This window comes from Sitophilus oryzae, unplaced genomic scaffold (genome assembly GCF_002938485.1).
Source record: "Sitophilus oryzae breed Bouriz unplaced genomic scaffold, Soryzae_2.0 scaffold_810_pilon_pilon, whole genome shotgun sequence".
In the NCBI taxonomy this organism is placed as follows: domain Eukaryota; kingdom Metazoa; phylum Arthropoda; class Insecta; order Coleoptera; family Curculionidae; genus Sitophilus; species Sitophilus oryzae.
The window spans coordinates 1,600,951-1,614,477 of record NW_022147429.1 but is presented as its reverse complement, the minus strand read 5'-3'; the positions used below and the strand labels follow the sequence as shown (position 1 = coordinate 1,614,477).

At 32.8% G+C, this 13,527-nt stretch overlaps 1 protein-coding gene across 1 annotated transcript in view; it reads left to right on the top strand.

Annotated features, from left to right (window-relative positions):
• The window catches only part of LOC115889137 (sex-determining region Y protein-like), a 67,986-nt gene extending 57,060 nt beyond the window's left edge, over positions 1–10,926 (top strand). Inside the window, exon 2 of the mRNA XM_030909076.1 lies at positions 9,511–10,926. Within this exon, the coding sequence (XP_030764936.1) occupies positions 9,511–10,362 (852 nt within the window). The 3' untranslated portion in view covers positions 10,363–10,926. The remainder of the gene's footprint in view (positions 1–9,510) is intronic.
• The last annotated feature ends 2,601 nt before the right edge of the window (positions 10,927–13,527 follow it).

Sequence of the window (13,527 nt, the reverse complement as noted above, 5' to 3'; positions counted from 1 at the left end):
AATCTGCCACCTGATAACCATAAAGGCATATATGAGCATTTGTTAATAAAAACAGCCGCTTTATATAATATCTCTACATCCTGCAATAGAAGCGTCTGATTCTTTTTAAAATCAACAAATGCAAATTACCTAATTATTTTAGAAAAATCCCATTCAACAGCTATTCTTAAGACCTTCATTGATTGGTTAAATTGTTACTGCTGGGCAGGTATGTTGTCGGGTGCTCCTGGAAATGGAGTAATTAATAAGTAGTTTATTAATAATGTAGTAATTAATATTTAGGCCATATTTTTGATCACCGAATAAAACAAACTTGTCTTCGCCAAAAACAGCTTTTTGTTCAGTATTCAATATTGTCATTTGTCAATTTAACGCGTCAGAAGTGAAGTTGCCCTCCAATAACTCATATATTTGACACAGAAAATAAGACATTCCTTATTAAAATAAGGCCTTCCCTGAATAAGGTATGACCTTAAACCACCATGTTCAATAACTCCCTATTAATTAATGTTCTAGCCTGTAACATAAATAAAGTTAAAAGTGCGACAAAATACACTATTAGCACAGTAGTATAATACTCTACTGGTGGCACTACATATTTGTAAATGTTAATATATGATTATGTTTAGATAAAAGTAATTTAAAAAATGATGATCGTTTAAGAACAAATTTAGATAATGCCTCAAAGTTCATTTAACTTAACTTAAACTATCTCGATTTTTTCTGTTCGGTTTTACGTCGGGACGATAATCATGTTGATTCTGGTTTTGTTTAATATAGATTTTCGGTTTCAAGTGCCCCACCGCAAACTCATTAAACTTTCGGAGGCTCATACAACTAATGCCGATTATCGTTTCGGGGAACTTTCGGTCCGACTAAATAAACAGACTAAGATTAGCTCCGGCCGCAACTAGTCGTCGAAAGTTATTACCGAGACCCGAGGGTGAATAAATGATCTTATTCCGTCTATATAAAAAAAACTTTGCGCGACATGGATAATTTATGGATGTCGAGTAACGGGAAAAGTTGGAAAGTAACGCGCGTCGCGTCGGTTCACGTGAGGTGCCGTGGAAATGGTAGACACGCACGTCAAATTTATATCGGTATTGGAATCACGCAGAACCCAATCAGTTGTGTGTGTATACAGGGAAACTCCGAGTTGAGAGCATGTTGCGTAGTTGGACGGAAGGTTCACTAAAAATAATGATTTAAGAAAATCAACGATTTTATAAAAATAATCATATTCACATGCAATCATTCACTTAATGCCTATGTGTATTTTTTGGTATTCTATTTGCTCTATAGATCTTCTTACAAAGCTGCAAGCTCACAGAAAATAGATTTTTGATTTAAATCATTTTAATCACTTAAGTCATTTGATTTTAAGCCACTTTTCGAAAACTAACCTAATGCCGGGTTCAGACCAAGGCGACAAAAAGTAAACTCGATTTTGAGACAAGAATAAGACAAACTTGTCACAAAAAATGGAGACTTCTGACAAGACAAACTTAAGACCAATTGTCCTTGACAAAAGTACAACAAAGTCAAAAGTTTAGTTGTTGCGAATGAGTTTTATTAACCATGTGTGATTTTACTGGTCTCCTACTGTTGGCAGCACACGCCATCCACACTGCGCCGACAACTTGTCGTAAAATATACGAACAAAACATAGACACTTTGATCTTTACCGACTCGAGACGGGACATTGAAAAGTCTCCGAATTTTGAAACAAAACAAAAATGTCGCAGAAATGTATTGGATTTGCCACAACTTTGTCGTAAAACATGAATGTTTCTTTCATGTCACTGTTTTGTCTGCTTGGTCTGGACCCGGCATAAGACTTAAAATTTAACTCTTTTTGAAAATGATTTGTGATTTAGATCTTTATTTCGAAATTGAAAAAGATTTAAGTCCTTTTAGAAAAGGCTTAAGTAATATTTTTATATTTTTTTACGATAAATTTTTAACAGCAGCATTTCTTTTTAAACTCTTATGCAGCGGAATAAAAAAAAACTATGCTCAGTACCACTAGTAAATAAATTGTTTTTCGCAACCGGTTTGATCATTTGTTGTGTTACGCGTGCGTATTGAGTTTGTCAAGTGAATCCCCGACTCCGTTATGTAGCCTGAAAGAAGACCGAAAGAAATTTATCTCGAATATATTGAAGAGTACCTTAAAATGCTCCAGCTATTAAGCGTAGTGGTCAAAACACATCACCACTTTTTAATAGACATGTATTCGATGACATCTATCTGTAATGGATTCATATAAAGTACTACAAAATAGGTTAAATTTTACAAAAAAAATAGTTTTTTTTAAATAGACTTTTTGTAGCTGTTCTGAAAAATAACTTTTATTTTATGTGGTTTTAGTCTCATCTGTATCTGCAATAAATTAATAATATGATACTTAGTAAGAAAATCGCCTAACTGATAATACAAGAAAATTAATATAAACATTTAAAAAAGGTACTTAAATTGAACTCTGGTTGTCTTGACTTTAGGGTATTATATTGCTTTAAGTCATTTTTCTGACTTAACTTGCAGATTATCATAATTTAAGTCAAAAATATAGACTTAAGTCGTAAAAACGACTTAAAATAACGTTATATTGATTTGGTTTGGTCTTTATAAAAATTACTTGACTTGAAACAAAATGATTTAAGTCTTAAGTCTTTGACTTGAGTCATTTTGTTTCATTTGAGCTTTATGTTGAATTTGACTTAAAACTTAAATCATTTCAATTTTAGAAATGACTTAAGATTTGTCTTTTTAAAACTGACTTGTTGCAAGTCTGTATTCTTATTAGAGTGCCTGTCGGCTACTGATGCTGACTTGTTGATCGCAATCCCGTAAAGCTGAGTGGGTGTCTTTCCGAACCAGGATCTGAGGTTCGTTCGTAATTTTGCCTTGGAGAATGCACTGGAGTAGCTAATAATACCTTCCTTGGTTCCTCATCACGTGTCCTAGATATTGCAGCTTACGACATTTGACGATGCTGACCAGCGCTGTGGTTGTTTTGATTCGTCTCAGGACCTCGATGTTTATGAACTTGTCCGTGCACAGTATTCTCGGTATTCTCCTGTACAGCCGAGTTCGGAGGCTAGCAATTTTGATATGGTGTCCTCCTTTAGATCGCTACATGTCTATTTTCGTCTTCTCTCCTAACTTTGTCAATAACACCGAATAAGCTCATAAAAATTCAGATCAGATTATTAGCAAGGAAAAAATATATTTGGTTTCTATGCCATGTCAATATTCTCTTTCTATATCAATACATTTTACTTGTTTTCCGATTCTTTCAACTTGACTGTCCCATATAAAAGTTTTTATCTCTAATATTTTTTTTTCGAGAGGAGCAAAAAATGTAATAACTAAGCTATCTAATAATAGTGTACGGAAACTTTATAGTAAACTTGTTCTGCCGAAAACAAATGGTTTTCGAAAAATACCAGAAAATGTGTTTAGAACATAAATCTAAATAGTTTCCATTCTGTTTTGAGATTCGTGGAATTTAAATATTCATTGTGTTTAACAAACATTGGTGGTTGAAAACTAATTTGAAACAAATTCGGAGAACCACCAATTTGTCAAATACATTCCACCCGATGGCGAATAGTTCAGCCCAGCAAGAAAGTTTTTGTTCGAATTTTGTTTCGAAATCGTGGAATTAGAGTGTAATTACACAAGTGTGTTACTTTGTGGGAAATATAATTAAGTGTAATTAGAGAACTTAGAATAGATGCTATACAATAAAAGATATAAGTTTTAAGTTTGACAAAAAAGTTAGTGATTTTAAGACTCGAGAAAAATGGAATTAAAACCTGTCGAGTCAGAAGGAATACTGCATCCGTAACCTGGAATGGAAATCCTCCAACGGTCTAAGACACTAGAAGACATTTTTCATTACTTACGACCAAGAAAAATCAAAAATTTTCCTCGATATAATTGAGAAGAATCTACGGATTGTCACGGAATTTTTAATAGGACACTGTCTCCTCAATGAGCATGCACATCTGTAGATAGATGAAGGACACCTTATCACTGAGTGCGCCGACACAACAACCATCGTGCCATAAACTTTGGTACGACCGATCGGAGATGAGGAACTAACCACTGTGAAACCGTCCCAGATACTGGTCAAAGTCCTGAGACTGTATGATGAGTGAGACTGAAGAAAGGTGGACAGAATGAATCTATTAGGATATAGTGAGATTAGGTCGCGGTGATTAACTTCCTCTCTCCAACATAATCTAAATTCTGCAATTAAAGAGAGATGTAGATTACATTTATATCCTTATTTTGTGAACTTGTTGAATTAATTAGTTATAATCTTCACTGTAGCTTCTATTGCAAAGAACTACAAATAGCAAGATGTGAAGAGACTGTGAAAGAATGAAAATGATGATGCTACTTTACAGAAGGAATACCTTCTGTATAAAGATAAGATACAATTCTTTAAGAACTTTATTCTACACATTGGTATAGATAATTTCGAGGATAATTTGAAACTGAAAGAAATGAAAGTGATGCTATATTTTCGTCTGTTTTGCATATTAAACATAGGTAACTTATATTAATTACAGTGATATTTGAATCTTTTAAACCTTTAAATTCTTTTTTTTTGTATACTTTTTGTGTTTTACTAACTTTATTAACTGCAAAATTATTTTTCTAAATAGCACTTTTAGCTTTTCGGTCATTACATATTTTTTGTATATGAGTATATCTCAGTACCTAAATATATAATTAATTTTTAAAAATAATAGCTTTTTGTTTACATGCACATATGTTAATTTTGAAACCTACTTTTTGCAATTTTAGAAAAATTGAATGTATCACATTATCCTTACTTTCCCTTATTATCTTTACTTCCCTCTTCTAGTTTACTTACATTCTTAGCTCTTTCTTTTTCTCTTCAGCCATTTCTTTTGCTTCTCTCCTTTCTGTAGCTTCTCTATGTTCTTTTGGGTTGCCCTTGTTTAAATAGTATCTGTTATCCTTATTTCTTAACATTTCGGCAAAATTTTTGATGCACGATAAATTCCAAATTAGCAAAAGTTATTTAGGTGTATTTTAATATATGTTAACACATCAAAACAAAAAATAAATACATAGGTTGTCATTTTTAATACATCTTTGAATTAAAACCAATATTGCACTACTTTTTTAATAGTTGTATGGGTGTAAATAAAATAGTATACAAACCTGGAGGAAAGTTTTGAACTGGATGAAAGAAACACTTTAACTGTAACTAGCATACTTTATTGAGCGAATGTTACCGAAATTTATGATATAAACACCTCTTTAGAGTTTTAAAATAATCTTTTTGATCCACTAAACGAGAACAGGAACTTTATCTCCACGAACCATATCACATTCCCGAAGGTAACAAACTTGCGCGATATTGACCCATTTACAAGGACCCTGTGTTTATCCACTGCGCTTAAATTTGTCTCTGACATACTGGCCGCGTTCAATGTTATTTTTGAAAAGAAAAGCACTTACACGCGTACACTGGCGCCTTAATAGCCTCCATATACATTTGCTTTACATCTAGAATCGGAGTTCCTGTTTAAATTGTGACACAGTGGGAGATTCTTTCGTTTCGTTCTCTCCTCTTACGATCAGGCAAGGGCGGACAAAAATAGGCTAATACGTTTTCTGGAAAATCAGCTGTGTTATCGTTATATGTGCGGTCTCCTGCAGCGTCTACGATGCGATAAGTCGGAAAATATACACGGTTTTAACGTGAATTGCAGCATTTTTTCTCCTGAAGCTATATTTAACCTTCCCAAATAAACAGTTTCTGGTTTTAGCTTATGTGTTGGCTTCCTAACTGCTTCCACGGTTGTTTTTGAATTTTGTGAAACATCTTAATATTTTTTTAATCATTTATATGATATTTAGATCCTATGGTATTCTGGTTTGTTTATATTCTATTTTATTTACTACTTTCACTATTAATAAAAAAGTAAGCAAAATATTTTTTATTGAAAATGAAAAAACATAGTGAACATGTCAAATTTGCACCATTTCTTGTTCGTTCCTTCGAGTTTATACAGGATGGTCCGAATTAAATTCCGGAAACTTCGGTAGCATATTCTGTACATTAAAATAAGTAAAAAAATTCGTATAAATGTATTACTTAAAAAGCTTAGTTTCGGAGATACAGGGTGTAGAAATTTCAATTTTATTTCGATTTTTTCCAAATAATTTCTGAAGTAGCGTCAATATTTGGATGAAAATTGGTGAGTGGCAGTTTTTTGACATGAGAAATTTGATTTTGAGGTCAATATGACACCTACTTGTAGAAGGCGCCACCTACATATTTTTTGACTGGTTTACAGAGTAATAACTTTTCGTACCTGTATAAAACTACCGAGAAAACTACTGAGTAAAAGAATATACATTTACGACGTTTTTTACGTAGAAAATGTATCTTGGTAAAAATCGTTACGAGTAATGGTTCTCGAGATATTTGGAATAGAAATTATCAATACCTGTCATCATTGACATAAATTAAACATGTTGACTAAATAGTTATTAGACTGAAATCATAAATTTGAAATATTTTTGTGTCAAAAGTTCTGTGCATACAGAAACTGATTTATCAACATTTTTTCGCAGAAAAATTGACGATTAATTAAAAAAAATACAAATTTCTCTAATTTATTTTTTCAGTCAAATAACTATCTACTCAAAATATTTATTTTTTGCCAATAATGACATGTATTGATTATTTCCATTTCAACCAAATATTGACGTTATTTCAGAAATTATTTGGAAAAAATCGAAATAAAAATGCAACTTCTACACCCTGTATCTCTCTGAAACTAAGCATTTTAGGACATATATGTATACCAACTTTTTTACTTATTTTTATGTGCAGAATATGCTGCTAAAGTTTCCGGAATACAGTTCAGACTACCCTGTATAACATAGAAAGTCAAATTGTTGACAGCAAATAATTATGAAAATTATTTTAACATTGCAAGCTCCACCAGAACGAAAAAAAGGTACCAAAAGTGCAGAAGCAAAAGGAATGGAACAAGAAGACGAGTGAATGGTGGATGAAATTACTGATCGATAATGTGAAACTTTAATTTTAAGTCAGTAGTGTCAACATTACATACTCTTCTATAAAAACTATACACACTTATAGGTGCCTTACTCTAGTTTACCATATACACGCTAAGGTTTCAATTTAACTTAATAAAAGTAGTAAACTAAAGTTAAGGCAATTCGTAAACAGGCTCGATTATGTCCGTAACTTTTTCCATTTCGTTTTTAAATATCCGAAAGTTCCTTAATAAGAAAACAAGAAGGCGGGAAATAAAAAAAACACACCGAAGGAGGGAAAACTTCGATAATTACGGGAAAACGTAACGATGAAAAATCCTTAATCAAAAGAAACTCGCCGCACTAATGATGTTTCCCCTATAATGTTTATATTTTCCGTAGTCACTGAGAGCGAGCTCCGCGCCGTAAAAATCTGGTTTAGTTAAATTTGATGATTTTTTTGTAAACAAGTTTAATTGATCTTTAATAGCCCGAGGCGTGTAGTTTGGAAGCACATCATTAAAAAGTCTTTATCGTCCGTTTTACGATAGGCAAGTTCTCGGTCCGTGGGTAATTTTGCTCTTGAGGTTAATGCGGCAAAGAAGGATTTTAGGTTTACGTGACCGGGATATTACAAAACAAGTCTGCCTTCGCTCACCTTTTTTTAAGTGTATTACTTTCGATTCAACGTAAAGGGTGGTCAAATTATAGAGGATGCTGGCTGTAGACTGGGATCCTTTACTCATAGAACTTAAGGAAAATAATATAGGTAAATCGGTCAAGAGAAACTGCTATCAATAAAATTAAGAGTTCGAAATTTGGTTCGCTGTTATACCACCTAGAAGCCAAACTGAAAATTCAATGTTTTCTTTAATCAACTCTATAGAAGGATTATTATTAATTATTAAAGGATTAAGGACTAGTGCATAAAATATGGTCCGTCTTTAAATTAAGATTTAATTATATTATCGTTTTAATTATATTATTGACACTGAGTAATTGATGCTAAGTTTTTTTATTATATTGATACTGAGAATCAAGTTATTCAAGGTATAGTTGGGGTTATTGAGATGTATTTAAAGTGTGCATCAACTTTCCTTATTAAGTTCATGCAACGTGACTCAATCAAAACATTTTCAATCTCGCGATTCTCGGTGGTCCGAAATGAATCTATCAACCGAATCAAGCGTAAGCTTTTTATATACTGCAATTAGTCGCCATTAAAGGTGATGTAAAAATTATCTCGTCCACACTCTACCACAGAACAAAAGAATAAAAAAAAACATCTGGAAGATATTTTATTAAAAATTATTTATTTACAAATACATAATATGTAATATTGATAATACCGATTTTTGAAAATTTTGATAGGAATATTTTTACATCAATATCATATTATGTACCTATTGTTCTTTCTTACTTGTTCTTTTCTTCCAAGCTGATTCTGTATCTATAATTATCGTCATAGTATTGAAAGTATTATTCCTCTATCTAAAAAAATCTAACATTTTACTTTCCTTTTTCATTTTTGTCATCCATTTCCTTTTCTTATTTTTATTACATTTTTCTATTTCTGATCTCTGTGCATATTTTTTAAAATCTGGTGAGGTAGCAATGTTATAGAGTCTTTGTTATCTTTACTTCCTAACAACATTTTAACTATGATATATCTATGATACACCAATTCAAACGAATACAAAACAAAAAATCGTTCGCACATCAAAACAAAAAATGAGAAAATTTGGTATTTTTCTTACAACATGAAATATTGTATCTACTTTATGATTAATGGTGTAGTTATAAATAAAATAAGAATACATACCTTGGAGCAAAGCAACTGTATTTTTTGCAAAAACTTCGAAAAATGAGATATATATTCTAGGAAAATTTATATCATCATCAATTGAGTTAAGACTTTCAAGTTCATAATCGTAAGAGTTGATTAATTGTATAAACCTAAACTGTATTAACTATTCTTTTTGTAATTTTATTACTAAAACATGTTTTACATATGGAATCGAAACGTGCTAGCGCCGTACACACGTATCTTAATTAATAAAATAAAAACGCTAAATGCGTGTACGAGTCACACCTATCCTTGGAAAACCGATCGCAGAAAACAAGTTTCGAGTTTCCGGGCTTGCGTAAAGCGGTGCCATAGTCGTGAAAGGACAGAAACCTTATTTAGGATGTATTGTTTAAATGTCCATGTTTCGTTCTTTGATAAATAAATAATAGGCACGCTATAAAAAGCTGTTGATGCAAAACCAGCTGGTCACGACATATTTATACGATTATTTTAATTAGACTCGTATATATATATGGAATAAAAAAAATCCAAATCAAGTTTTTGCCTCGTTTTGTTCGAATAAAAAGTAAAGCGTATTAATATAAATTTTATATCTCCGAAGGACATTATGATTAATGATATGTTCTTTTTTGTTACAGACTAAGAAAAACAACCCCAATCATATCAAGAGGCCTATGAATGCTTTCATGGTGTGGTCCCAGATAGAACGTAGAAAAATATGCGAGGTATCACCAGACATGCACAATGCGGAGATATCGAAGAATCTGGGAAAGCGCTGGAAACTTTTGAACGACGAACAGAGGAAACCCTTTATCGAGGAAGCAGAGAGATTACGCCAATTGCATCAGAAGGAATATCCAGACTACAAATACCGCCCCAGGAAGAAAACAGCCAAACCCGCCGCCAAATCCACATCAAAGAAGTCCTCAAAACGCACCAAATCAAAGAGAAACGACACAAACAACAACGATTCGTTGTTGAAAGATAAAATCTATTCCAGACGTCATGCGGTTCCGGAATCGGTGGCCTCTAAACTGAAGGGCCGGCTTCAGCTGGACGCCGAGCCCAAGATGGAACGCGTAGAACCAATGGATATCGGATACGATCAGATCAGGCAAGGCATTCCCACCACCACGACGCAGTTGCCACCCATTAGTTTTTTAGCCAAAGTACCCTCAAGCCCTTCATGCGACACGCCAGATTCTCCCGAAAGTGCCACCATCTACGAGGATTCTTGGGTAAACCTAGTAAAAGAAGAACCCGACGACAGGCTTACAGTAACGCACATCGGTACCGGTCTGGACGACTTGGAAAATATCGAGCTGTTACCTATGGGAGCCATCGACTTGGAGGAACTAGCCGATATCGACTCCAGTTTTGACACAGCGTCCAATAGTTCAGCGTCACACCTAGACTTTACCTGTCCTAGGGACATCCCTATATTCTCAAATATTGACAGTGCCTGGCCCGAGGGATTCATAAATTGTTGAAGGAGAAAAATAGACTGTCGGTTGGCATATTAGCGTAAACACACTTAAACCTGGTAATGGCGAATTAAATGCCCAGTCCAGTCGTCGTAGTTTGTCGCGGAATTGTTGTTCTATAGTCGACACTTGAAGCTACTGCGACAACAATACTATTATATAATATTTAACCCCAATTTGATCTCATTTTGTTTTTATTATTTTTTATATTTATAACAAAAGCGGTCATTGTTTAAGTTCACCATTCGTCTCTATATTCTACCCGTTCTTAGTGCCTAGCTCATCAAACTTGGCCGGCCCACTCCGGCGCTCTAGTTTAGACAGATTTAAATCTCCGTCGAACGCGATGGAACACAAAATCAGGCTGTGATTCAATAATTTGATGACCAATTTAGTTATCAAATTCAAAAAGTCCGTTTTATGTAGTCTCTGACAGGTGCTGCTGCTTTTTTTTTCAAATTGCTAACAAGTCACATAGTACGTTCAATTCCTTTTTCACAGTCTGAAAAAGTTGGGTTCTCGTTGTTTTCGTTTTTCTCGTTTTACAGATGAAAGCTAGGACAACAAGAATCGAAGCTTTTTTGACGACTATAAACAGTAATCATGCAACCGTGTCAAACGATTTCATGGCACTTAACACACTCGAGGTTCTCAGAAATTTTGTTTTGGACGTTGATTTTTCAGATCTAAAGAATTAAGTACTTAATACGTCGAGTAACTTAAAGAGGGTATGAGATAAGTAAAGGCAATTGCATAGTCGGGTATTTTTGGATATAGAACTTAGTGTTGTATAAGCATAAGGTTACGTCTGTTCGAGATTGATTGTATTTCGGTGGCAATTTTTTCAATAATCATAATATTTTGGTGGCCAATACTAGCATTAATTAATATAATCTGCATTTTTTGCTATTCAAAGTAAATGTCCACTTGAAATAAATAAACTGCTGTTTTCCCAAGTCCAAATAAATCTACCGTAATATTTTCTAAGGTAAATAACATTGTCAATTTAAAACGATGCAGATATTATTAATGTTAGTGTTGTGTATCAAAACCGAAAATTATTCATTGTTATGCACGCTCTTGTCTGTTGTAAATACTAATTTCTTCATGTTCCTCCTACCCGTCAACGAGCTTTTAGAAACAAATCTGTCCAGTTCTGAAGTTCACCTTAGTGAACTTTAAGACCCGTACATATTTGTCGTAAAAGTTCCGTAAAAGGCTAATTCTATTATACGCTTACCTCTTTTTAGTTGATTCTCGACAAGTCAATGCACAAACTAAATTTTAAGGAAATAGTATTTAACATTTTGAAATTTATATAGAGTAGAAATCAACATCGATATTCTTATATCTATGATATTATAAGGGCGCGAGCCGTGCGTCATACATGTGCTTTCAATGTGTTAGAATTTACATTTACCACGGCACATATAAAACGATGGATTCTTGTAATTTTTCAGGCGTTCTAAAATCATATACAGGGTTGATCACCACTTACGACACGTAGTATTGTAGCTAAACGATTAGATTTTTACAAATTGTAAGTTTTAGGTTCGTTGAAGGACTATTAGAGCTATACAATTTAAAACTATTTTACACGATACAGGGTGTCCCAAATAAATAAAAAATATCAAAGTTGTATTTTTTAAATAGAACACCCTGTATATTATTACATTTTTAGCTTCTACGATTAAAATAAAGGTACATTTGATACAAACTTTACCTTTTTTGAAATATTTTCAATTTTGTGAAATTGCAGTAAAAATGTTAAAGCTTTATTTCTCCAAAGTTTTTAATGCCTACCAAATATTTACTGAAGTTTATTTATTGATCAGTTACTGTGCTGCAATAATAAAAATAAGACTACCTCATACACAGTATCTAATTTTTTTTAAATAATTTCTAGCTATTGCAACGGCAATAACTTGTTTAATTTAAACAGAACGCCCTGTATATTTTAGGGGAATCAGATGCACAATTAAATTGTCTATAAATTGTTTTATACCGTTTTGAACCTATCTCTTCAACTTTTTGTAGAAAATGCATTTTCTTATAATTTAGACCTCCATTTATCAATATACCCATGAGATATTGACATGAATACAATCTGATAAGACAATTAAATTGTCCATCTGATTCTCATAAAATATACAGGGTGTTCCATTTAAATTAAACATGTATTGCCGTTTACAGCACTAGTAATTATTTGAAATAAATTCTTAGACACTCTGTATAAGGTAGTGTAATTATTATTATCGCAACACAAAATTTAATAAATAGAAATACTTCAGTACAATATTTGGTTTTAAAAACTTAAAAAAGAGAAATGAAGCATTAAAATTATTACTGTATTTTGACAAAAACCCAAATATTTCAAAAACGGTAAGGTTTAAGTGTGATAAACCTTAATCAAATTTACTTTTATTTTAATCGTAGAAACTAAAAATGTAATAATATAAAGGGAGTTATTGTCTTTTGTGTATTATATATTTATTTGTGACACTCTGTATCTTGTAAAAATATTTTTAAATTGTAGCTCTAATAGTCCTCCAACGAATCGAAAACTTACAATTTGCAAAAATCCAATCGATTAGCTACAATACTCTGTGTCGTATGTGGTGAACAACCCTGTATAATTTTCTCATACAAAAAATACATATTGAACAACCAGTAAACAAGCTTGTTTTGATTATCAAAGTAAATGGATACATATAGGTATATGTTACAACCTTGTGTCAATTGGGTATCCTTAGAACGTCGTTTTATTCACTAAGCCGTATTTGTGCTGATAAGAGGTTATATACTATAATAATAATAATAATATGAATAATAAAAGAAAAATTAGATCGACTGTCCCTATATTTGTAAGAGTTTTCGAATTTTAAAATTTTATGAGGCCTGGAACAGTATGAAATTGTAGAGAATAAACATTCGGTGTATTTTTGTACCCAATACTATGTTATTGTATACGGTACATTTGCAGAATGCCCAAAACGTTTGCTGACTGATTTAGAATGTAGGTTTCTTTGAGCCGTTTGTGCTTACAAATCAAAGCCGTAGAGCTAGTCAATGGGACTGCTGATTCTCATTGAAACTGTTCGAAGACTATGGTTGGACGCGGTGTTGCAATCTTGCAACGATTTAACTGAACCAGAACAACGAAGCGTGCGA